General features: G+C 43.0%; 1 protein-coding gene across 2 annotated transcripts in view; it reads right to left on the bottom strand.

The window, feature by feature from the left end:
* ITGA6 (integrin subunit alpha 6) overlaps positions 1–24,502 on the bottom strand; it is a 78,769-nt gene that overhangs the window by 10,206 nt on the left and 44,061 nt on the right. For both annotated transcript variants that reach the window (XM_045480208.1, XM_045480209.1), the window contains exons 5-23: positions 24,273–24,404; positions 20,949–21,159; positions 20,032–20,225; positions 19,793–19,881; positions 18,976–19,094; positions 16,028–16,126; positions 15,277–15,338; positions 11,070–11,230; positions 10,537–10,680; positions 8,812–8,927; positions 8,495–8,684; positions 8,323–8,406; positions 8,146–8,225; positions 7,919–7,996; positions 7,730–7,832; positions 6,250–6,423; positions 4,398–4,496; positions 4,187–4,297; positions 3,989–4,087 (exon numbers count right to left, since the gene is read on the bottom strand). In XM_045480208.1, coding sequence (XP_045336164.1) covers positions 3,989–4,087; positions 4,187–4,297; positions 4,398–4,496; positions 6,250–6,423; positions 7,730–7,832; positions 7,919–7,996; positions 8,146–8,225; positions 8,323–8,406; positions 8,495–8,684; positions 8,812–8,927; positions 10,537–10,680; positions 11,070–11,230; positions 15,277–15,338; positions 16,028–16,126; positions 18,976–19,094; positions 19,793–19,881; positions 20,032–20,225; positions 20,949–21,159; positions 24,273–24,404 — 2,345 coding nt within the window. The remainder of the gene's footprint in view (positions 1–3,988; positions 4,088–4,186; positions 4,298–4,397; positions 4,497–6,249; positions 6,424–7,729; positions 7,833–7,918; positions 7,997–8,145; positions 8,226–8,322; positions 8,407–8,494; positions 8,685–8,811; positions 8,928–10,536; positions 10,681–11,069; positions 11,231–15,276; positions 15,339–16,027; positions 16,127–18,975; positions 19,095–19,792; positions 19,882–20,031; positions 20,226–20,948; positions 21,160–24,272; positions 24,405–24,502) is intronic.

Raw genomic sequence — 24,502 nt, 5'->3', positions numbered from 1 at the left:
CCTCCAGAACTCTGGAAAGCCTGGTCAGATCTTGCCATAGCAGCTATTATTGATGGACAGTGACAGGTTAAGGGGAGTGGAAATTACTCCAACTCCAAAAACAATTGGGGGAGGGGGGGGTTGTTCTTTAAAATCTAGGCATTTGCACATTTCACATATGCATGTGAAGATGAGGCTTGAGCTCTGCTGACGCATTAAATTCCATCATGAGTGAGCAGTGCTTAGACCCCATTTGCCTGCTCACTGCCAGAATGGTTCCCCTGAATCACTCTCTGACATAGTACTCTCTATTCTTAGAACATCAATGTAAGAAATCACATGAAGGGATTTTCATATCTTTCACAAAACTCTCTATTAAAGACATCATCACCTTTCATGCGCGTTCCTCATATCAGAAACCCATCTTGTAAAAGGATCCAGATCTCATATTCTCTGAATTTAAAGCCAAAAGAAGAAAATCACATTCCCCTGAATAACGATATGCCTTTTACCTATTTTCGGCAACGAGGAAGCAGATACTCTTTTCCAATTTCCTTAGGAATGAAGTGGGGGATATATAAATACAACCAATAAACAATCTCTTCCTTCCTTGACTTAATTCAACAATTATCTCCTGGTTCACAGTCCCCTAGACCATGAAATTCTTAACAGTCAACACTGTATCTTATTCAACTTTGCTTCTCTTGCATTTGTTCAGGGAAGGCACGTAGTGTGTGTGCACAATAAGTACTTGTTAACTGGATGGATTTAATTGATGCTAAAATGTAACCACTTTATCTGGTTCAATTAGGTGACCAGCTCTCTGACTTTATTATAACAATGTGCTAAAATGTATTGAGAAGCAAACAGAACACTCTTAAAATTGGTTGGGTTATAAGGAAACTAAAAGGTGTTTTTTGTTTTTTTGTTTTTCTTCCTTTTCTTTCCTTCTAGCCAGGACTAGAGTGAAAGCAAGGAGAAGTTTTAATATGAAGACCAAAAGACAAGACTGAATTACTCAACCTCCTTTGCTTCTATCTCCAAAGAAAAATGATCTTCAGGCTAGAAAGGACAGATGGACTAAGATAAAGGTGAAACTGAAACCCACAATAAGTGAGGGAATAAAGAGAAAGGCATCCTGACACTTGAATTAAGCTCACATCTTTAGGCCCAGGAAAAGTACACCTAAATACTAAAGAAAATACTAAAGAAACATGTAGATGGATATCTGAGCTGCTGTATTTCAGAAATCAGAGTCAATAGAAGAGGTACCAGAAGACTAGAGAGAAGAAAATGTCTCCATTTTCAAAAGAAATGCACTCTAGATACAAAACAGTAATACATTCACAAATCCACCCATTATTAAATAACCAAGGAGGGTCACAGCAGACTCCACTTCCCATTAGCATGCACGAGTTCTCCAAGCCCTTACATGAAATGCCCCAGAGAACCGCACTTTCATTTGTGACCCAGCCACTAGACTGGGTACCAGCACCCTGGTCCCATCATCTTCCAGAAAACAAGAGCACTTGATGGGGGCCTGTGAGCCCAAGGTCTGGTCTCACGTCACATGGCGGTCCTGTGACCTGAGGGAGAGACAACCTTCCTTGGCTTGTTTTCTCATGGGAATCTGATATCTGGAGACTTACTGGGAAGCAGGCGTTACAGAGTCAAAGAATAGGAGCCCTGAAACCAGAGACTTACAGGTTTCAACTCAGGATCCCAACTGTGCCTGCTTCCTTTTTGGTAAAATGGGTAAGTCTACCTTGTCATTCTTCTGAGGTTTAAATGACTGTACATAGGTAAAATGTCTAGTAAGTTGTAGACATTTTATTAATGCTTTATGATGTTTATCCATCCCCTCTAAAGTGTTTCTTCTTTTTCCAGCTCTAAAAACTCAGTGATTCTCAGGGTTACTGTTGTTTGTTTGTTTTTTTAAGTGTTTATTTATTTTGAGAGAAGAGTGCACACAAGCAGGAGTGGGAAGGAGAGAGAGGAGCGAGATTCCCAAGCAGTCTCTGCACTGTCAGCACAGAGCCCACGGCAGTGCTCGAACTCCCAAACCAGCAGATTATGACCTGAGCCGAAACCAAAAGGCAGACGCTTACCAACTGAGCCACCCAGGTGCCCCTCAGGCTTACTGATTTAAAGTTCTAGCAAGCTATCGCAGCTGCCTCCAGTCAGGGTAGAGAAGGGCTTCTCAGGAAGGTTATGGCTCCACTGACCGTCCTCTATGATGCCTTATTGATAAGAGGCAGAAAGGTGGGCTGGAATAACATGCAAAGATAATCTAGGGCCAGGGTGACGTATGTCCTCGTGAGCCTAGGACAGTCCTAATTTATATCCCTTGTCCCAGCATCCTGCCCAGTTTAGCATTTGCCCCAGACAAAAAGACAAATGTGTTCTAGTTTGGATGATAGGTTTTAACAGCTAAAAATCACTGTATTCAGAAACTAGTGCTCAGGAGAGCTCACTGCTGGCTCAAAGGACTGAAGCCAAAACACTTCTATAGGCACATCAGTAGATCAGTTTAAGAACAGTAAGTCACAATCTTTTTCTCCAGTCTCTTGTAAAACATCCTGGTCTATGACATGCAGTCACTGTATCTTGAGAGCATGACAGAAGCCCCTGTGGGCTACAGACCCCCACAAGAAACCCTTTCCAGTGTGCCCCCGAAGCCACTGCTCCCAGTCCCGTGAAGCATTTTTCTCAATTGCCTGGGTGAGGCCAGAGAAGGCATGCCTCTCAGCTTTGAAAAAGATAAAACCTTGCAGGCATAGAACACTACCAGGGCAAATGATCAAGACTCAGAACTACTCTGTGAACTGAAATGACAGACCACAAGCAAATCACATAAAACGTAAGGACACATTTAAAGGCATGCATTTAGGGGCGTCTGGGGGGCTCCGCCAGTTAAGCTTCTGACTTCGGCTCAGGTCACGATCTCGCACTTGGTAGGTTTGAGCCCCACGTCAGGCTCTGTGCTAACAGCTCAGAGCCTGCAGCCGGCTTTAGACTCTGTGTCTCCCTCTCTCTCTGCCCCTAACCCACTCTGCCTCTGTCTCTCAAAAATAAATAAACGTTAAAAAATATTAAAAGGTATACATTTAGATTTTTAAAAATTGCTCAAGGACAGGATATGGGAGCTATAGCTTGACAGCACATTCTTTTGAAAACACCGGGAAGTTTCAGCAGAACACAAACCGTAGCCGCTAGAAGTGCAAACACAGTCTCCCATGTTCACCATAAGACCAAGTTTTAGGCTGACAGAAGCGTGGGGCCGAGGTGTCTGGAGTTCGGGGCCTCAGGGTGAGGCGAACCAGGCAGACAGCAGGTCCACACTCTGCCCATGTGGGAGTCACACTGCCGGACCAGCGCCAACCCAGGAGGAGAGGGCCTGGCATGACGGGTAACTGAAGAGGTGGATGCTTCGCTCTGAACGGAAGGAAAGGCATGTCCAAGGGGCATCTACGTTTCCTTCAGTTATTCCAAAGGCTGCTACGTGGCTAAGAGAGAGGGCTCATTTGGGACTTGTGCCAAGGTGCATAACCAGGGACCGATTTTATAAGATTCACCTCTGGATTCACATGTAACGAGATCTTTTCCAATAACTGCAGCTGGCCACACGTGCCATGAGCTGCTCCATAAAGTGGTGGTGACCATCAGCGGGGACACTCCCAGCGATGACTACGGCATCAGGGATGGTCTAAGACTTGGGGTTTCTACAGAGGTGGGAGGTGCACCCATTCTTTCACGGGGCTAATAGCTCTCCAGTCTGCCACGTGCACTGCAGAACTAGATGACCCCAGAGGTACTTCTTTTTCCAATGATTCTATTAAAATACAGCTTGGGGTGGCAGCACCTTAAAGCATCATCTGACTTCTCCTGAAGGAGGGGTCACGGTGCTGTGAGCGAAATGAGTGCCACGGTAGCATGTCCTCAGGCTGGGGCACAGGGCAGAGACAGAGTGATTTTCTCCGAGTTCAGGCAAGACAGGGGGACCTCTCACCTGAGTGCCTGCGTGTGGCAGTTTGATATTCTCAGCAGCGGCAGCGACATCAATGGAAGCCCGGACGAGAATGTCCAGGTAGTTCATTTTGGAATATTCCTGTTTGGAGACAAAGTTAGCAAATGCATTAAGGAAGTGAGAGATGTCCTAAGAAACAACAAATGACTTGCAGGGGACAGCCTCACGGCAGGACCAAACCTCTAGAAACGTGCTGTTCCATAACCTCGAGCGAAGGACAACAGAGGCCTTGCTGTCCAGCCCTCGCAGCGGACAGCTTATGTTCACACAGTTCACGTTCATGCTGCAATTCTGGACAGGACATAAGAGGGGCAGTTAAAATCCAACAGTACAGGGAAGACCTTCCCGCCACCATCTGTCAAACAGTCCCGGCTCTTGAAAAAATACTTACAAGGGTCTGATATTTTCTTTCAGCAAATAAAGAAAATTTTCTGCCATCATCTGTCTGTTTTTCAGCAATTTCCCGTTTCCTTCTTGAGTTGTAAGACTCCTGAAAAGAAATTATATCCAAACTAGTTCTACTTAATGTAATTCTTTGTCCCTAGCATACAAACCCTTGAGCCCTCCCTCCCAAATAACGCCAAATTCACGTAATCAGCAATTAACGTCTGCCCGTCTCCTGTCATCAAAGGCACAGAAATAATTTAAGTGTAAAGTCCACAAATGTTCCGATCTCATTGCGAGTTTATTGACTAAGGTCCTTTATTCCCACTCTGACTTCAAAACTCAGGCAAAGAAAGAGGCTTTCAATGTTCTTCTGTCTCCTCACCAGACTGAGTACCCTGAGTTCAGGCATCAGATTTCATTGCTTTATCTTTAGCACCCAGCTCAGTAACTAATGTATGGTACAAAATCAGCACATCTTGAATAAATAAATGACACTGAAGAACAAGGAAAAAAGCAAAAGAACTAGTCAGTGACTTATTCAAAGTAGAGTACTGAAAAGTAAGCCATGTAAGAATTCTGTTTCAAAATAGCATTTTCCTTAAGACAGGATTGAGAGTAATGGGCCATCTTGGGTTTCCTTTTTTTTTTTTTTTTTAATTTTATTTTAGAGAGAGAGTGATCTGGGGAGAGGGACACAGAGGGAGAGAGACAGAATCTTAAGCAGGTTCCACTCTCAGCACACAGCCCAACATGAGGCTCGATCTCACAACCCTAGGATCATGACCTGAGACAAAATCAAGAGTCAGACGCTCAACTAACTCAACCACCCAGGCACCCCCGGACCATCTTGTTTTTCAAAGTTGATGAACAGAGGATACTTCTATAAGCCACCAACTGTTAACACTAGTCATACCTGAGTCACTCTACAACTTAAAAGAAACAGACATGCAATAACAAAGCAGATCCTCCAACTGGAGCATAGATGATAAACCCGTTATATGCACCAGTACTGTGCAGTTAAGAACACAGGCTCTGAAAACAGGCGGAGCTGAGCTTGAATGCAGAATCTGCCTCTTAACTGCCGAGCTGATTCTTAAAACGTTAATCTCTCTGAACCTCAGTTTCCTCATCTATGAAGTGGTAGGGATAAGGAAAATACCTTAAAGGCCTATCAAGGGAATGAAATGAGAAAAAGCAAATAAAATGCTTAGCACAGTGTCTGAGACACAATAAAGACTCGACTAAGTATTCACTATTTTAAAAAATAAGAGGGGTGCCTGGGTGGCTCAGTCGGCTGAGCGGCCGACTTCAGCTCAGGTCATGATCTCGCTGTCCGTGAGTTCGAGCCCCGCGTCGGGCTCTGTGCTGACAGCTCAGAGCCTGGAGCCCGTTTCGGATTCTGTGTCTCCCTCTCTCTGACCCTCCCCCATTCATGCTCTGTCTGTCTCAAAAATAAATAAACATTAAAAAAAAAAAAAAAATAAGAATGAAAGCTCTGAAGGTCACTTGCTAAGGTGCCAATATCCTTTGTAATGAGTTTGGTTCTCCCGGGAGTTAACACTGGCTGGCCAGCCCCCAGAAGCATATCCTAGTTCTCTTTATAGGTCATGCTGGGCTGTAAAACTCCAGGAAGCGTCATTTCCTTCAACAAGTGCTGAATGACCCTGCCATACGATCACTAATCAGCAGCAACCCTCAGCCTGACTTGGATACTCAACTGTAACAGAGAAACTGACACCAGAGAAAAAGTCAACATGCCACTATGTCAGTTTCCTAAGGAAAAAGATGATTTTCCCCTCAAAGGTTAGCTTCTCTATTTACACCGATGGAGACAGGAGATAAATCCATCAACATACCTTTAGTTTCAGGGAGTTTATTTCACTTTGCGGCTCACAAGCTATCTTTTCCAAGCCTTTGGATTCTACTTTCACCAAATAAAGCAACCATTTGCCATTGCTAATTTCTTTTGGCCACTGGATATTCAAGGTTGCTGTGCCGAGGTTTTTAAGAGGTTTACCCAAGTTAATAACCTGTTAGAAAATAATACGTATTATATATCTCAGTGTAATTCTCTCAACATAAAATTAAGTAGCAGCTCCTGTTGCCAAGGGGAAAAAAAAAAAAAAAAAAAAAAACCCAAAATATCTGGCATAATCCTACAGTGAAAGTATAGGCTCCAAAAATTGAGACTACCGATATGGGGTCCAAAAACAGAGAATGATGCCTAAAAAAGGTAAAGAGAAATGATTGCTCATTCCCACCCAGGAACTAGCGTGTGCAACAGCATCTGTGGTGTAGATACGCCACACCCTCAACACACTCGGGAAGTCACCAATAACCTGCTTCTGGGAAGCCCCTCCCACTGTAAACATGAAGCAGGCTCTGTCCTCTACTACCCAGGAGAGGCTTGGGTAGCAACGCAGAGTCTGAGTAAAAACCATTATGACAGCCGCGAATCAGGAGTCCGAGCTGGGGACACAGTAACTTCCTGCAGCAGAAGCCGAAAGAGGCACGAGCTCTCTTTGTCTGTGCGCGGGGACGGCTGCGGAGCCCAGAGACGCGGCTCTCAGCCACCCCTGCGCAGGCATCATCACGGCCACCGCCACCGCCACCACCTGTCACAGCTGTGTCTATGATGCTGAGACACACACACACACAACAGAATTCAACCCCTTCATCCTGCTGGGGACAGGGGTGGGCACATTTTTGCCATCTCAGTCCCAAATCCACGGATGAGGTATGAGCCACCTCTGTCCTACGCGTTTCTGTTCATCCAACCAGACTTAGAGGCACTGTGTGACTCCTATTTTGAAATGCTTCAGAGCAATCGGTAGTCTTCCTCTCTGGCACTGGGCTTGTGAAATGTTAGGGAACATTAGCCACACACAGTAAGAAAGATATCCTTATGGTGGAGGAAGAAATGAGTCATAACACATTCTAAAGCCAGATATGAAGTACTTTGAGATTTTTGTTTTACAGACAGACTCTGGGGAGGGGCGAGGTGTTCCTTGGTCTCTACACCACTTACACATTAAAACTCTCTAAGAGGAAAATGGCCAAACTGAACTGGATTTTGAAAGTCCTATGTTGAATAGACGGTTGTGTTCTTCATTGTGGAGAATAAAACTTTTACCGTAAGCCAGTCTGTTGCTTAAAAATTGGTGAACTCACTTTTAACTGAGCATTTATCATCCTTATTTACTAATATTGCTTAATATTGATATTACATACTAAAATCCATATCCACATTTATTAAAATTACATCACATATCACCATATATAGTATATGTTAGCTTTTAGTATATATAATACGGAAGACCAACTGCTTCAACTCACCCTGAACTCATACTCTATTAAACTTCCCACCTCATCTTCAGATTTCATAGCTTGCTCACCAACAACTGTTCCTCCAAAATACACCTGGGAAGGTTTAGCAACTCTGTTAAATTAAAAAACACCAGTTTTAGCAGGATTGTAAACGGTTCTTTTAAACACTGATTTGTTATGCTAAACACAAACACTTACCCAGAGACCGATAAAAGCAGTTCAATAACCACTTTTGCTGTAGCTGTAATTGAAGCCAAATTATCTTGATTGCTTGTTCTGAAAATGAAAAGGAAACAATAGGGTTTCATTTTAACCGTCAGTTTTCTCATTACAATTACACTTCTTTTAGGAGTTCGAGCAGAGCTGGTTCTTTGGCTGTGTTTTCATGAAATAATTCTGAATGGAAAGGTTGAAGAAACGCTTACGTTTCCAGCTTCAGATTAATATCCAGATCTGTGGTGTCAAAGGTAACCTCAGTTGTACTTAAAATCAAATAAAAAGTCACCTAAACAAATAGAAAGAGATGTTACCAGAGATCAAGCATGTCAACGCTGTAATGGCACGTAGAACAGTACAATACAGTATGTAAAGGCATCACCTACACTGGAATTTCTTTTAAAAGGATTTCCAAGTTCACAGTCTGCTTGTGAGCCGTTCTGATTGGCAACACAACTCAACTGTTTCTCCTGTAACAAAAAAACACGAGATCACAATGCATTCACTTGCTGCACAGCTCTGGGTGTTTCCTCCTCACAGCTCTCCAAAAACACTTACAGGGAAAGCCCTCAATTCTCTGTAGGCCGAGTAAGTCAGAGTGTCCGGAAAAGTTGCAATGAGTTTAGCTTCATGAGCATCATCGCCGTCTTTTGTGGGGTTCCTTGGATTGGAAGGGCTGTTTGTCACTGTGATTTCTAAAGCAATGTCCTTCTGGTCTTTTAGAACTAGTTCTGGGACACCTTTTTGACTATTAAAAAAACAATGCAAAAAAAAAAAAAACACAAAAAACAAGAAAAATGACAGAGCCCTCAGTACATTTTCAGTAACCCACTGCAAAGCAGTCATTTTTGCTAGGATGACAGAGCGATTCTTACATTGGTAAATAAGAAAATTTGTCTTGATTTCCTTCCCGGGTACAAAATTTATATTCTAGTTTAAGGTTGCTGTTACATACATTGTCGGCTCCACATCCCTCTTTTAAGAAGTGCACCTGTAGGAAAACAAAACCATTGTAATTTATGCCATTTAGGACCTTCAACAGTGACTGGCTGTTTCCACACAGTCCTTTCCCTGTGTGACAGTTACCACAGCACAAGCTTCAAAGGTACTTTGCCATGCGTCCAACGCCCACACTGTACTTTAACAGAACCACGCTTTAAGAACACTTTGGCCATGGCATTGAGGTGTAGTAAAGAGCGTGAGCCCTGCAGCCACACAGGTCCATGTTCAATCCTGGCTCTGCCACTCACTTAGCCATGTGGCTTGGGGGAATTCACTTAACCTTTCAGAGGCTAAGTTTCACCTTAGGTAATATGGGGATACCACCACCCTACTTGCTAGGGATACTGTAAGAATTACCAACAATAATGATGATGCTAACACATGACTACATATTTTAACTCAATCCTCACAACAGACTTAGGAGGATATTGTTACGGGCTCCACTGTACAAATGAGGAAGCAGAGTTTAAGATCAGGAAAGCAAATGGTACAGTGCCTACGGGTGCTCAAGAATCACACTGATAAACAGGAAAACAGCCTCCCTGCCTGTTATGTTTAACTGGACTACAGAGCTAGGAATAGACACAAGAAACATTCACGTGATGATAACATCCAAAGTCTACGAAAAAGTATACGATAGTGTAAGGAACCACACTTTGTGACAATGAAGACTGGCAACGTGTAGACTGAAGCAGGTCTCCCTGCTGAAAGGCTTCACCCGTGGGCCACCAGAACCAAGAGCCTCAGAGTGGATGCTCCAGCACCAACTGGATTATGACAGCAAGTGCACAATGACAGACCAAGATGCCACAGCTCTCCAGCCTAACCCTGTATGGCCACTACCATAAGCCCTAACAAGTAGACCCCACCTCATATGAAGCATCGGCAAGCCACGTTAATTTTTCTTCCCAAGATTACATAGGCTAGGCTACATTAGCCACTAGATGACTATTTTATGGCTAATCTTTTTCTGCCTTGCTGAATTGTTATATGCCTTGACTTTTTTTGAGTTTATTTATTTTTTGAGAAAGAGAGAGAGACAGAACACGTGCATGTGCGAGCAAGCTCAGGGGGAGGGGCGGAGACAGAGGGAGACGGAGAATCCCAAGCAGGCTCAACAGGGCTCGAACCCATGAACCGTGAGATCAATGACTGGAGTGGAAACCAAGAGACGCTTAACCAACTGAGCCACCCAGGTGCCCCTGTGGTGCTTGATTTTAATGTTCAGACTAACAAGTTTGTTTTCTACATTTTAGTGTTCTCAATGGTAAAATGCAATGTATTTTTCTTTGTACATACGGCTACAAGAGAAACTTGAAGTGAGAGTAAGTTCTGCCAATTATAGTCTCAGTAAGTTCCAGTGGCCAAAAATTATTCAGAACAATACTCTGGTTCCAAATTGTATTCCGTATGTTTCTATTCTCACTATTAATTTGGGAAACAAATCTCAACCAAACTGTGCATATATTAAAAAGCTTTACTTAATACAAAGGAATAGATTTTAAAGCAAATCACTAGTCATACTGCCTTCAAAGACATGTGATGTAACATAATAACACGGCAAAAGCTTTGGCCATACAAAAATCAGAAAGACTTACATCTCTATGAACTGTCTTGGGTTCGTTTGAATTCAGAATCGGAAGAATTTCTGGAAGTGAATTCACTCTCCTCCGTGTGGTTGGCTCCTGGATCTCTACTGAAGCAGTTATGGGAATGGGGCGTAGTTTATCTCTGATATTTTCCTGAAAAGTATGCAGAGTTAAGCATGGTGTCAATGCTCCTGGGCAAACAATGATTTCCTTTTTTATTATTTTTTAATTTTGTTATTATTTTTTAAAGAGGGAGAGAGCACAAGTAGGGAAGGGGCAGAGAGAGAGGAAGACACAGAATCCGAAGCAGGCTCCAGGCTCTGAGCTGTCAGCACAGAGCCCAGTGTGGGGTCGAACCCACGAATCATGAGATCTCTACCTGAGCTGAAGTTGGACACTTCACCAGCTGAGCCCTAAGCACCCGCAATGCTTTCTTTCGTACTGAATAATAAGCCGCTGGCATAAATTTCAGAAATCTACATATGCCACCATAAGACCCAACTTCTGTCCTAACAGCAGACGTGACTGTCTGTGGGCCTCACCTGCAGCCAGAGGGTCTCCTCCATGCACGCACTCTGCTTCTGCCTGTTCAGAGTTAGCTCTTGAGTATACTTGGGCTCAGAGCCTTGGTTTCGAAACTGAACTCTTGATGACAGCCCAGATTTTCTTCTCTCCTTTTCCGCCTCAAGTGTACCCAAAATGGCTAGATAAAATGAACAAAATCATATGAACTTTAAGTGCATCCACGTACAGTTCAGCCAGAAGTATGGGGAGTTCCCTTTTGCGTTTAGTTCCTTGCAGAAGAATACTTTTCCCATTGCCCTTGGGGCTCTTCATATTTCCTGATAATGTACATTTTGACTGATTTATGGTGTTTCAAATCAAGCTGTCCTTTCCTGCCCACTGCTGTTAACAGTTTATCTGAAGTTACATTTCCACTGAGCCACCTGGGGGAGCTCGAGAATAAGTCAAAACCTCTGAGCAGCATCCAAGGATTTCCGGCTAAATTTCAACAACTCCTAGAGAACTAAAGATAATGGGGGATCCAACACTCCTTAAAGGCAGACACTGATTCCCATTCAGCTGTCTGTTGCTTATGTGGGTCCATGTCTGCATATTAACAAAAGGTCTCTGAACCAGGTCTCCTCAGGTCTGTTGGGAATTCAGAATCTCAAGCCCCAGCCAGACCTAGTTAACCAGAATCTACATTTTAACAGGACCATCAGATGGTTCTTATACATGTTAAAGTTTAAGATGCACTTGATAAAATGTTGACCAAATGGGAATAATCGATATTAGAGAAGTCTTTTAATAGGAGACTTTTCACTTAAAAGAATTAAAAGATAAAACATATTCCTTTTAGAAGCTAGAGGGCCCAGCTACTGTATCTCCCACAACCAAAGTTTCCAACCTCCTCGAAGGCACATCCTGTTCCTGATTATCTGTACCAATGGAGCTCAGAGGGCAAGCCAGGATTTGGACGATCAAAATCTCATTTCTTGACCTCAGAATGCATTCTCTGCTGGTTTGCTGGATGTAGCTACTGTGTTTCTTTATGGGACAATATTGAAATAACTTACATTCGTTCATTAATCACTCACTAACCATCAGGAGGGGAAGAAAACCAAAGTGTGTACAGGGCCACAGAAGGCAGCCTCAAGAAAAGAAAAGAAAACAAAACAAAACTAAACTTCTCCAGAAAATGTAGAAAATGAACCACCCATGTTCTAATATTCATGCTGGAGTTCAGAAGAGGCCTCAAAGAACATCTATTTTAATACCCTTTTCTTGCAGATGAAGAAACGGGACGCCCCCAGAGGTAGGAGACTGGCCCAGGATCATACAGTGAGGGACAGAGGCAGCTCCAGCTTCTAAGTCTCTGTCACAAACACACAAGACAACTGCTTGATGAAGGCCTCTTAGATGTCCAGGTTCCCACTTCCTCTAGGCCTCTGCTTCAGTCACTCTCTTCTTCTGCCAGCTGGACCCCTCCCTCTCCACTTCCCCCCGACTGCCTGGCTAACTCGACTCCTCCTTCAGATCTCAGCGTGGACATCAGTTCCTCCAGGAAGACTTTCCCGGCCTCTCCAGGGGGATCCGACAGTATTCTATTTCCCCAGCCAGTGCACTTAGCTACTGTGCTGTGATCGCCCGACCGTCTTCCCCAGGCAAAAGCGTAGACAGGGACCACATCGGTCTGCCCGCCACTGTGTTCCCCAGCAACAGGACAACACCTGATGTAAGTATGATTTTTAGAACAGACGAACAGAAGCGGGAGTGACTGGCACAACACCAACATGCACACCAATGCACACACAGGCATGTGCACAAACAACGTGACGTTATTCTTATGCCGAAACAATAGCCAGTCGGATGTGTGAGACCAAAATTTAGAGACACTGACACTTTCAATAGTAATTTCTGCCAAATGGAATGCGCCTCCATTTTAGCCTTGTAGCCTTGACACCATCCATTTATCAATGACCTGTTAACTTCACAATGAACCAGATGAAGGCTCACATGCTGAGTGCCCCTCACAGCAAAAGTAGGGGAGGGTGTGGGTGCATTAAAACCGTTTATCTACCAGGCCCACTCTAACCTTCCCTAACCCTCCAGACAGTTCACATCATCTTAAAATCCTTGCAGGCCACCTTTGCTGACCTTTTGAGGGGCAAGCCAAGTAGAATACTCATTAAGGCTCAATTATAAATATCTGTATGTATGGAACACCGCATCTGAGGACTATGGAGTTAAAACAGCCTGATCAAACAATAAGCTCACATTCTCAGACACTGGGAACAGATTTGAGATATATCAACTCATATAGCTTTGTGGAAGTTCTATTTGATTTAGAATTACAGGAAGTACAGGAAATGAAAAACAGGGTCCCTCTAAATGTCTTCACAGAAAAAAGTTCTATCCATATTAGGCCGTCGGTAAACACCTGGCTAATGGAGTTGTTCATAAACACTTGGTTAATGGAGTAGTTGCTGAATATGAATTGCATACCCAGGGCATCAAATGCTGCACGAAAGCTAGAATGAAGTTCGTGACTGTATAGAAATGTTTGATGTGGGAGGAGATGGGGAGTTCTTGAGGAGGTTTCACGTCTGTGGTCAGAGATGTATGGGAAAATGACTGACTGACTGAGAAAGATGTCTCCCGATTTCCTCTCCTCCTCTAGTCAGAGAATTGCAATTTCTCCTGGTCTCTCTAGTCTACTCCAAACCCAGAGGTAAAATGCCTGTTATCCAAACAGACAAGTGGTGAGGTACTGCATTTGGGTAAAAATAACACAAAAGATACTGAAAGGATGACGGGGTGTGAGAGACCATAGAAGATGTTTTCTTCTCAGCGGGCGCCAAGCAAAGAATCGTTTCCAGTACTGAATAAAATACCAGCCACGTCAAAAGGCAAAGGGCACAGGCTATGACACAGCCACACCAAGCACACTTCAGGCAAGGTCTGCAGATCCCAGCGAGAGAGGCTATGGCGGCAGACAGCCCAGAAGAGGGGCCTACAGAGATCAGGGAGGTAAAGAAACTGCCTGAGGATGGCTCAAAATATGGAAAGACGGAGGCTTAACATACAAAAAGGGGGCCTATGACAATGTGAGCTGGGTGGAGACAGACATGTTTGCCAAATCCTGGGACATCGTAAGGGATATACCGTTAATAAAGAAACGGAGTAATACTTTAGGTAACAAGGAGGAAACTTAAGAAAGCTCATTAGCTCCAGTAAAAAATGAACGCCACCCTGTCCCTTCAGAAAGCTGCCCCTGGTAGCATGCTACGCCCTCACCGCAGGCCTCGGGGACTACCGCCTGACCCAGGATGGAGGTCACCGTCACTCTTTGTACCTGCTCTTTGGGAAATGGTTTTCTTCCAATTCCCGTGCACCCGTCTTGCCTCTGGAGCTGCAGCAGGTGGCTTACACCTGAAAACTCATGGCTGTTACTAAAACATAGCACAGAAGGCTTTGGTGACGAGCACTCCTGTTAGAGTACCATTAGCCTTGTCTAATCCTGGGGCAGAAATCCTGTTTGGATTGTAGGGAAAGGGAGCAGAATAATACCTTATAAATGACAAGCAGCTTTCACCACAGCATCTCCTTTGCTGTCACCACAATCCTCTGTAGTAATTCTATTACAGGCATTTTTCTTACTGACAGGAAAATGCAAACTCAAATATTAAGAGACTTGCTCTGTGCGGCACGGTCGGCCAGCCTCGGAGCTGGAACCAGGAGCAGAGCCCAGGGCTCTGAATTCTCATGACCGGCCTTCCAGCCTTGCAGGAATCTGCACTCAGGGACACAGCGTGGGTGTTCCAGGCCGTGGAGGCCTCCGGGAGGGGACAAAGGAGTGAAAAGAGGCTAAGGCGGCAATTCTGTGCAACGCTCAGGCTGTGGCTCTCACTCTTCTCTAACCACCCCCCACCACCTCACAGCCACAAAACCAATTTTCCACATGGCTCTTCAAAGGCAGAAATGGAGGAAACAGTTGTGGTAGCAAATGACTGCTCTCCCAAGGCATCCTGTCCTAAACCATCTGCTCTGGAAAATCCAAATGAGGACCAAATGGAGTGTTATTCCCTCCTGATTAAAGAGAAGACAACAGATACGCTGAATTCCGTAAACACGAATTTATGAACCCAGCTTGGCCACTGCAGTTTTTATTTTTCCGTTATTTATGCAGAACTTTCACCCTGGCAGATAGAAAATACAGAATTTTTAAATGTACTGGGTACTCACATATCGAAGGATTGTAACCTGTGGGTTTGGCAGTATATTCAAAACAGGCCTTCACCTGGAGGCTGTATAAAATCAAACACATATTCCTTAAAAGATCCATTACTACAGCAGAAAAAAACTCCATGTTCCCCAACTCTCAAATACCCCACTGCCCACCGATGAGTAAAATGTTATATATTCACTTGAGAATCCCTGTCCCCTTTGCCCATTTCTGTCTACCCTTGCCTATGGCTCCCCAGGGCAATCGGGTCATCATAAAGCAGGGCTGTGAAACTGAGGAGGTCATGGGCACCTGGGTGGCTCAGTCGGTTAAGCGTCCGACTCTTAATTTTGGCTCAGGTCATATCTCACAGTTCGTGAGATCAAGCCCCACATCAGGTTCAGCTTGGGATTGTTTCTCTCCCTCTCTGCCTCTCCCCTGCTCATGCTCACTCTTAAAATTAAGAAACTTAAAAAAACAAAAAACAGGGGCGCCTGGGTGGCGCAGTCGGTTAAGCGTCCGACTTCAGCCAGGTCACGATCTTGCGGTCCGTGAGTTCGAGCCCCGCGTCGGGCTCTGGGCTGATGGCTCAGAGCCTGGAGCCTGTTTCCGATTCTGTGTCTCCCTCTCTCTCTGCCCCTCCCCCGTTCATGCTCTGTCTCTCTCTGTCCCAAAAATAAATAAACGTTGAAAAAAAAAACCAAAAAACAAAAAACAAAAAACAAAAACACAACACTAAGGAGGTTACATACACAAAGCCAAAGCTCTCACCATATCCCACTAGGTGCCCCACAGAACATTTTCTGGCGGAGATCAATCGTGTTCGGTGTTACGGTGAGGGTTTTCTGAATATTAATCACAGGCCGGGACCTGAAAACAAAGGAATAAAAAAACACAGGCTTAGCCTTTTGCTACCTTGAGTGGGAGATGAATTTACATGCTATCGGCTGCCTACAACATCTTAAAAACCAGAGGGGGGGAAAAATGTTCCCCACTGCCAAAGAAAATAACAGACACCATTGAAAACCTGATGACACAATTTTTTTTTAAGTTTTAAATATAACATTTTATAATTATAAAATGTTTTATAGTTTTAGCAGAGTTTTTAAATGGTAAGTAATATGTGTGATATGTAAAAGTTCTAGAATTTTCAGGTAAGTGTTAGGTCTCTGTCCCCATCCAAACCCCCAAGTGGCCCGGTATGTATGTCCTTCCAGAAACCTATTTGGTCTTTGTGTTTCTGTTAAAAATATTACCTAAAGTTAAATATAGAAACATACATATGCTTTTCTTCAATGGGAACTTTACTTGCTTCTTGTTCTGAATGTTGCTTTTTCTAACATTTCAGAGGCCTTCTCCCATCTATCCATAGATCTAGTTTACGGTTTCTCGCAGCTGGTGGTGTTGCTCTGTCCCCACACAACATCATTTATTTAACCAGTCCCTAATGGGTAGACATTTGATGCTGTTTTTGGGCTTCCGGCTCTGACAAACATCCTTGTACCTGCTTCTCGGCACACGTTTGAATTTACCTGTAGGATAAACTCCTAGTGGAACTTCTGAGTCAAAGAATACGGACATGTTTTAAATTTGCCAAAATACGTTCAAAAAGGTTAAAACCCCATATACACCCAACACCTGGGATGCAATCAGGGTTTCGACATACATGAATTGTATTATTACAGGCAATCCTTAGCTCTCGGATACCCATCCTAAAACATTTGCCCTTCCTTGCTCCCATCCCCAGCCTCAAGCCTTTGTCCTCTTGCCACCAGAATGGATCACAACTTTTCTGCCCCAACAGTATCTCTGTAAGCAGAAACTTCAAGCCCTTTGCCTTTTTTCTGCCCTGCCTTAACCCCGACCTCGCAAATGCTCAAGAAGCTGTAATCCCACACCTTTGGTCCTTCTCACCATATGAAAACATCCTTGCTCTGCCTTCCATCTTCCCCCCTACTCCCCACAGCCAGTGGGGTCACCCCCAGCCCACGTCCTGAGCTCTGCCGCAGGTACGAGAAATCCAACTAGACGGTGGCTGGGAGTGTAAGTGGATGGGGAGACAGACCCCTCACACTTCCATCACTCCTCAGCCAGAACTCAGAATGGGTTCCATGGTTTTATTACCACATGGATCCAGTTAGACTGACTTCGGCAGTCTTCTGGTAACCTAGCCGTCTTGGGTAAGATGTTTGATAAGCATTCCAAATCCCTTACAGATAACTGGAACTTCTGGACTCCATCTATCGGTAGGCTAGAAAAGGCATGAGAACATTCGTGGGCAAGGTGGAAGCCTATATAAAAGGACAAATGCTGCCCACATTCTCATTTGTAGATTTCCTTTTATCTCAATTATTTACCTTTCTATTGTTATTTCAGACAGCTGCTGGTTTCTAAGATGCCAGATATATTTCTAATTAAATTCTAGATATATTTCTAGATATATTTCTAATTAAAGTTTTGAGAGCATATTTAAGAGACAAAAATCCACAGAATCTTATAACCAATTGCTACAGATGCAAGAGTATTTCATGTATGATAGTATTAAAGCTTTAATGTGACATAAATATCAGAAGGATATATTTTAACATACCTTCTGCCTAAAACATTTTTATTTTTTAAAGTTTATTTATTTATTTTGTAATGTTTATTATTTATTTTTGAGAGAGAGAGAAAGAGCATGAGCAGGGGAAGGGCAGAGAGAGAGGGAGACACAGAATCTGAAGCAGGCTCCAGGCTCTGAGCTGTCAGCCCAGAGCCCGACGCGGGACTCGAACTCACGGACCGCAAGATCGTGACCTGGCTGAAGTCGGACGCTTAACCGACTGCGCCACCCAGGCGCCCCCAAAATAAATGATTTTTAATGCTGATTCCCAGCAGTGAAAAGGGGGACTCAAGCAAAGGTGATGGGCAAACTACTGTAGCCCTTCTGGAGGTCATTTTGGTGAATCTGAATCCAAAGTCTGAAAACACATATGCCCTTTGACTTTTGAAATTCACTTTTAGGAATTTATCATAAGGAAATAATTCAGGACATGAACAAAAGTCAAGATTTTACCAGCTTTGTGTATCATCAAAAACAAACCTGGAAAGCAACATAAATATCCAATGACAGTATGGCAGTTCTTAACTAAATTAGGACCCAGCCATGTGACGCCTTATAGGCAGCCATAAACTTCATTTCAGAAAAGTGCTCAACGAAAGGGGAAAAAACACCTGTACGTTATAAACTCACTTACATGGAAGAAGTCCACTAATGCATTACAAACTGACAAAAGCAGGTTATAAAACAATATGTACGTTATGATCTCGGTTTTGTTAAATATACATGTATGTTCATAGCAAACAAAGGACTAAAAGGATGTAAACCAAGATTTTGGAGCTTACTAATGGGTATTAAATACAGGGGATGCTTATTTCCTCCCTTATAAGCTTTGTCCTGTCAAATTTTATGTTTCAGTTTTTACCAAAAAATAAGGTTTTAAAAATATTTATGAAGTAGAATTTTCACCAATTCTGACTTTTTCCTCAATTCAAAATTAGCAAGATTTTACAAAGCATGTTTTGTCACATTGTTATACCACTGTCAAAAGAAAAATCTTCAAAATTCATACAAGCTTTTGACTCTGAAATTCAGGTATTACAATTTTCAATTAAAAGGGTCAAAATCTGAGTGTAACCAGATTACTGAACATGCTTCACTGAAGTCAGAGATCGCATACCTGAACACAGTTACTGAGTCTGAGAGTGAACCAACAGCAACATCAGGGTAGGAATTTCTATCAAGGTCCATATTTCCGGCAATTGAATATCCAAAATAAGGTGTTTTACCCTCAAGAATCTGAAATGAACAAGGCATCAGGATGAACGACTGGCCCACCAAAACGAGCTTCTCTGTGCTTTCAAAAAGCCACATGGTTTCTTTTAAACTGAAGTTCAAGAGTTCGCTTATAAATGATACTAAATTATAAATGAGTTATAACTAAGTCTACATGTTATCCAACACTTCATATATTTTATTTCATAGAAGTCATCTGATTTACATTATATCTCAAAGGTTTTGAGACAAGTTTTGATGAGCTTCTTTACTATATACCAAACAAACCTCTCTGCCTGCCCTCCAAATGTCTTATCCTTCTCAAAAGCAATTTTTAATTTTTGGAGTCTCAAGTCTCCATGTAATCACAATCATCTATTTCACTTGCCCCATTTTTACCTCCATTTAGTATGCTGCTAAAGGAAAGATATCCTATTTCCATCTATTTGTGCTGTCCCGGCAAAATCATCTTTTCCTTTGTATTACTTCAACTCCTAATTTATCTAAGAAATTTTACAATTTAAATAAGCACATCTACATCATTGCATTTGTATCTATTTCCAAGCTATCTTCTAATAGTACATTTTTTAACTACAAAATTCACACTATTATAGATTTGTAAATAAAACATGAGTAGCGCGAAAATGCACATAAACCCAAATGCCCTATTACAAGGCAAAAAGCTAAGACCCTTATTGTAGAAATCCAGGCTGTCTGGTTACCTGTGTTGGCTTGGTGTTTATTCCGTTCGGGGACCCGTGATAGATAAAAACCTTTCCCAGATCATCATAGGGAGCTCCAACGGCAATATCTGTTGAGGACATCACATTTCAACAAACGCTACATTTTAAAAATGTTCCAATACAACATTTCAAAATAAGATGCCATAAGCACTCATCATCTTAGACAATCAAATAATCTACCTATGAGCAGCATAACTGTTTCGCAATCTATTACCTACCTTGGTAGCCATCTTGATTAATGTCACCAATATTTTTTACTGCAATGCCAAACATGGAATCTTTGGTCCCATTGAGACGAATTGGCTTCACATTATTCCACCTGCCTTGCTGGTTAATGTAAACATACACCGCACCTCCGACCTCTCCATCTCTATCAAAATACTGTGGGGCTCCAATAACTATATCTTGCCACCTAAAAATACAACGAGGGATAAAACAAACATCAGCTAAAATACCAGCAAGCCCACAGAGAATACCTCCAGCCCAGGTATTAGGGACACAGAGATAGGATGTGGAAAGGGTCTCAAATCTGGAATTCATTTCTCATCAATTAAAACATTTTAAGGTATTTTTATGTAATGTTTAGGTAACATACTGTTTAGGCATGTAAATGTTTACGCTTAGGTAAAACATTTTACATGGTAGCCCGTAATAAATGCCCAAAGAACCTGAAGACAGTCCCCAAGTTAGAACGAGCGTGCACAGAGACTCCCCTCCACCCACCACCCGAAATGGCACCACCAGCCATAACTATTACTCTGTCCCCAATCCAATCCCTACTTTCAAAAGGACATCCTAGATGCTCTGACAGCCCCTGAAGAAATCACAGAAGAACGATGTAGGTGTCATTTTTCAAGTTAACTTTTCTCCCCCCAAATTTTAATTCTCACAGACCCAAAACGTGAGTTTTGATCTGAAAACTGAAAACTGAAATGTAATCCTACACCATGGGGAGGGCAATGAAGGTCTGCTGCCAAAATACAAGTGACGAAGATGTGACAGGATAGTAAAAACCTGGCAGCAAAAACACTCTTTGGAATCCACTAACCTGAAAGGACGGCTCTTCTCAAGACCTAAAGAAGCCAAAGAACCAACGATTTCTTGGCAAGCGTAAAATAATCTAAGACCCTCTTACCCATCTTTGTTAAGGTCCACCACTGCCACGTCATAGCCGAATGACGATGCCAGACCCTCCCCGTCGAAAATGTGCTCAGGGAGAAGATGTGCAGACTTCATGTCTCTTTTCAGCAAAACCACAGCTCCACTGTGGTTGGCTCTTGGAGCACCGGACACGAAAGTGAGCTCATCTTTAGAAACAATACCTTTTCCTGAGTCCAAAGAAAAGCCTAGAAACACAAAATAACAGTTCACATCACCCCGTATTTCAGGAGGTATCTACCATTGGTAACTCCATCACTACCTTTTCCTCTGGCTTCCAACCCTCTCCTTCTGAGCCTCTCTACCAGCTTATCACATTTACAATGCGAAAGAGTTACAGAGGTAAGAGGTCTGACTCAAGTACAAAGAAGTAGGCTATTTCATTGCTCTCTCAGGAAATATATTAAGACTTTTAAAGGAAACCACCTATGCTATTTAACATCTGTGTAACTTGAATCATGAAGCATTCATGCATCTGAAGAAGCTGCTCAAACCCCATTTTAATACTGGAACTGTGGGCCAAAGGAGGTCAAGCTAGATACTAAATTATCACGGGAAAGGATACACAGAGATACAACCAGACACAGCATACCTGAGTGCATGTTATAGGGCTCTGCTATAATATAATGATTAGTAATCTCCTTGGTAATCAGGCAAGAACAAATGCTAACGTCATTCGTATACCACAGGCAACATTTCAGTGTTTTGAACCAACTTGATTCTTGGACACAAACATGCAAACAAGACCATGACCATGAGATATAGTATTTGAGAACCCAGTATAAACAATAGAGGTGAGCAAGCTGTCATTGATGACAATTACATACTCGTTCGGAGGACAGAACATGTGAGACACCTGATTATAAAGCATCAGGTAGGATGTCAGATAACAGACTGAGATCTGGTAGCAAGTGAGTTTGTAAACGCCTCCATCAAAATCACTTGCATTAAGCAAATCTTGCTATGTAAAGGTGAGGCAGATGCAGAATGGTGTAAGCTCCCCCTTTTTAGTGGGATTTATAAAAAGCTTCACCACTACTGTTGTAGTTCTCAAATTGTGAAGTTTGAGTGGCAAAATACAATGAGCTCCAAGTTTAGAAAAAGGTGATGTAACCGAATCCAGCTCTGAAAACCATCCGGGAGCAGAGCCTCAACAGTGGCATGATCTCATGTGTGTGCTCCACTGAAAGGAAATAAAAAATAAAAAGATGGATGCTCTGTATGGATCAAAAAAAATTTCTTAAATGACCATGACCAAGAGAATTTATTTGTCATCTCAGAGGTCACAAACCTAGGTAGCTATTCATCATCACATCAGGGGACACGTTGGACGGCTCCCTGGGAGGCTGTGTTTTGTAAACAAACTGATCAGGATCTGCGTAGGAAACGCTGGTCAAAAACAGCAGGCCTGGACACGTGCACGGAACGGAAGAGATTGAAGGGAAAAGCAATTACGCTCTGTAAGAGGCACGAGAGCTTCGGCTGCTCCAGCAGGACGATGAGGCCACCAGGCCACCACCGCATCTAGCAAGCCACCCTCTTTGCCAGCTTCCTGAACCCCAAGCTGATCATTTTATTCCTTAAAACCACAGACTCGTTGAAATGACAGAGGCACAGACAGCACGGACAACAAAACATGTTAACGACACAAACTTGACTGTTTCCCCCGCCAGACACCCACATTGGAGGAAATCCATTCATCAAAGTGGCAAATGTGCTTAATAAAAAGTGCTGAATCCTTTCAGATGCTCCAATAGCATCTATGTTTACAAAATCCATGGGCATCTATCTTAAAGACTAGACCACTGGTTTCTTGACCATGAAGTCAAATTTTCATTTACAATTAAATACTTCTCTCTCTCTCTCAAAAATAAACATTAAAAAATTAAAATTAAGTACGTCTCGTCACAAATAACCCCTAAGTAACACGCTTGATTGGACAGCACATATATTCGAATAAAATATGGGTTTGTTGACAGTATTTATCCCGAAAAACCGTATTTAATATCGAGACTGCAAGCGGCACCTGCATTCTTTCCTGTCCTGCGAAGCCATGGACGCGGTGGCACTCAGGCAATCCAGCCGCTTCCCACCCTGACCCTGTCACTTCCATGAAACTTTCTCTCCTAGGCTGAGGGATCAGTAACTGTGTGACCTTGGACTAAGAAATTAATCTTCCTAAGATACACTTTTCTCATCATCAAAAGAGGGATGATCATACTTATTTTATAATGTTTTTGGGAAGGTCAAGTAAGACCTGTAAAGTAGTAAATACAGCACATGACTTAGAGCACATGAACCACACTTAACAATGGTAAATTTAATTTTGCTCTGCTCTCTTGTATGCTTTCACATCAAATTTTTAATTTGGGGGCAGGAGGGAATGTCTGAAAAGTTGTTTTTTTCTCCTAAATTAACAGGATCATTCATGTATATGTACAGAATTAGGCCATCTTAAGCATCTGTTTACTAACACATCGATAACAACTATTCTTTGTGTTTACTTATCTTCCATTGTTCCAGTAACATCTCTAGCACAGGGGGACTTTAAAAAAAAAATAGGTTACTATTTAGGTTTAGGAGATTTTTTTACATTTTTTTCAAGAAATGTGCAGTAATTATTCTTTATGTCAACTCATACCAAGAATTAAAGCTTTTAAAAGCCTTTGTGTAATTACCATAATGCACACGAATGATTTAGGACGCCCATTAGTAATGCAGACAAGCCTGAGGAGTTAGGGAACTGGCACTTAGACACGATCTGGGTGTCCTCCAGCAGTCCTGCCCAGCTTCCGCTGGAAAGCTGCCGTGCCACCCACCAGGGGCCCCGTGACATGGGGGCCCCGATCCAGAAGCCGGGCCAACCCTGGAAGATCGACAGTCACAAAGGAAGGACGCGGAGGTTCTGACCCGCCACTGCAGAGTAACTTCATAAACGGAGCTCTCAAGAGTATCTCTAGAAAGAGGATACGGCTCAGCTGACTGCTAACATCCATGCATTTTTTTCCCCGCTGCATGAACAGCCTGTTTCAGGTTACAGAGGCCGATGCTAGCCCAAGAGATGGGCTTGAATGCAAGAGGTTTCCCATCTTGAGGGAGCCCAGGTCAGAAGGGAAGGGTCCCAGGCACCAGTCAGGTTACCTCAGGATCACCAAAGCTTAAACCCGACTGCCCATCAGAGCAGCCACAGGCCCCTGGTCCCGCCTGGCCCGTCCTCAGCCTCCAAGTCCAGGTCCAGGGAGGGCGCTGTCACACTGAGGCATCTGAAAAGACAGGCACGCCAAGCTACGCTCATTCCTACCTAAGTAACTGTTAGCAGGAACAGGAACTAGACTTTCGTCATGGTCAGTCTCTCCACCAACTTCGTAAGGCCCATCTTCAAAGATGTTCATGTCAAAAAAAGTGTTATTCTTTTGCTCTACGCGAACAATGCCTACAGGAATGAAATGGCAAAAAAAAAAAAAAAACAAAACAAAACAAAACAACAACAACAAAAAACAATGAAGATGAAAACAAAATCAAAGAGATGGT

This window comes from Leopardus geoffroyi, chromosome C1 (genome assembly GCF_018350155.1).
Source record: "Leopardus geoffroyi isolate Oge1 chromosome C1, O.geoffroyi_Oge1_pat1.0, whole genome shotgun sequence".
NCBI classification, from domain to species: domain Eukaryota; kingdom Metazoa; phylum Chordata; class Mammalia; order Carnivora; family Felidae; genus Leopardus; species Leopardus geoffroyi.
The sequence above is the reverse complement of the archived record's forward strand: the minus strand, read 5'-3'. Positions and strand labels throughout refer to the sequence as shown.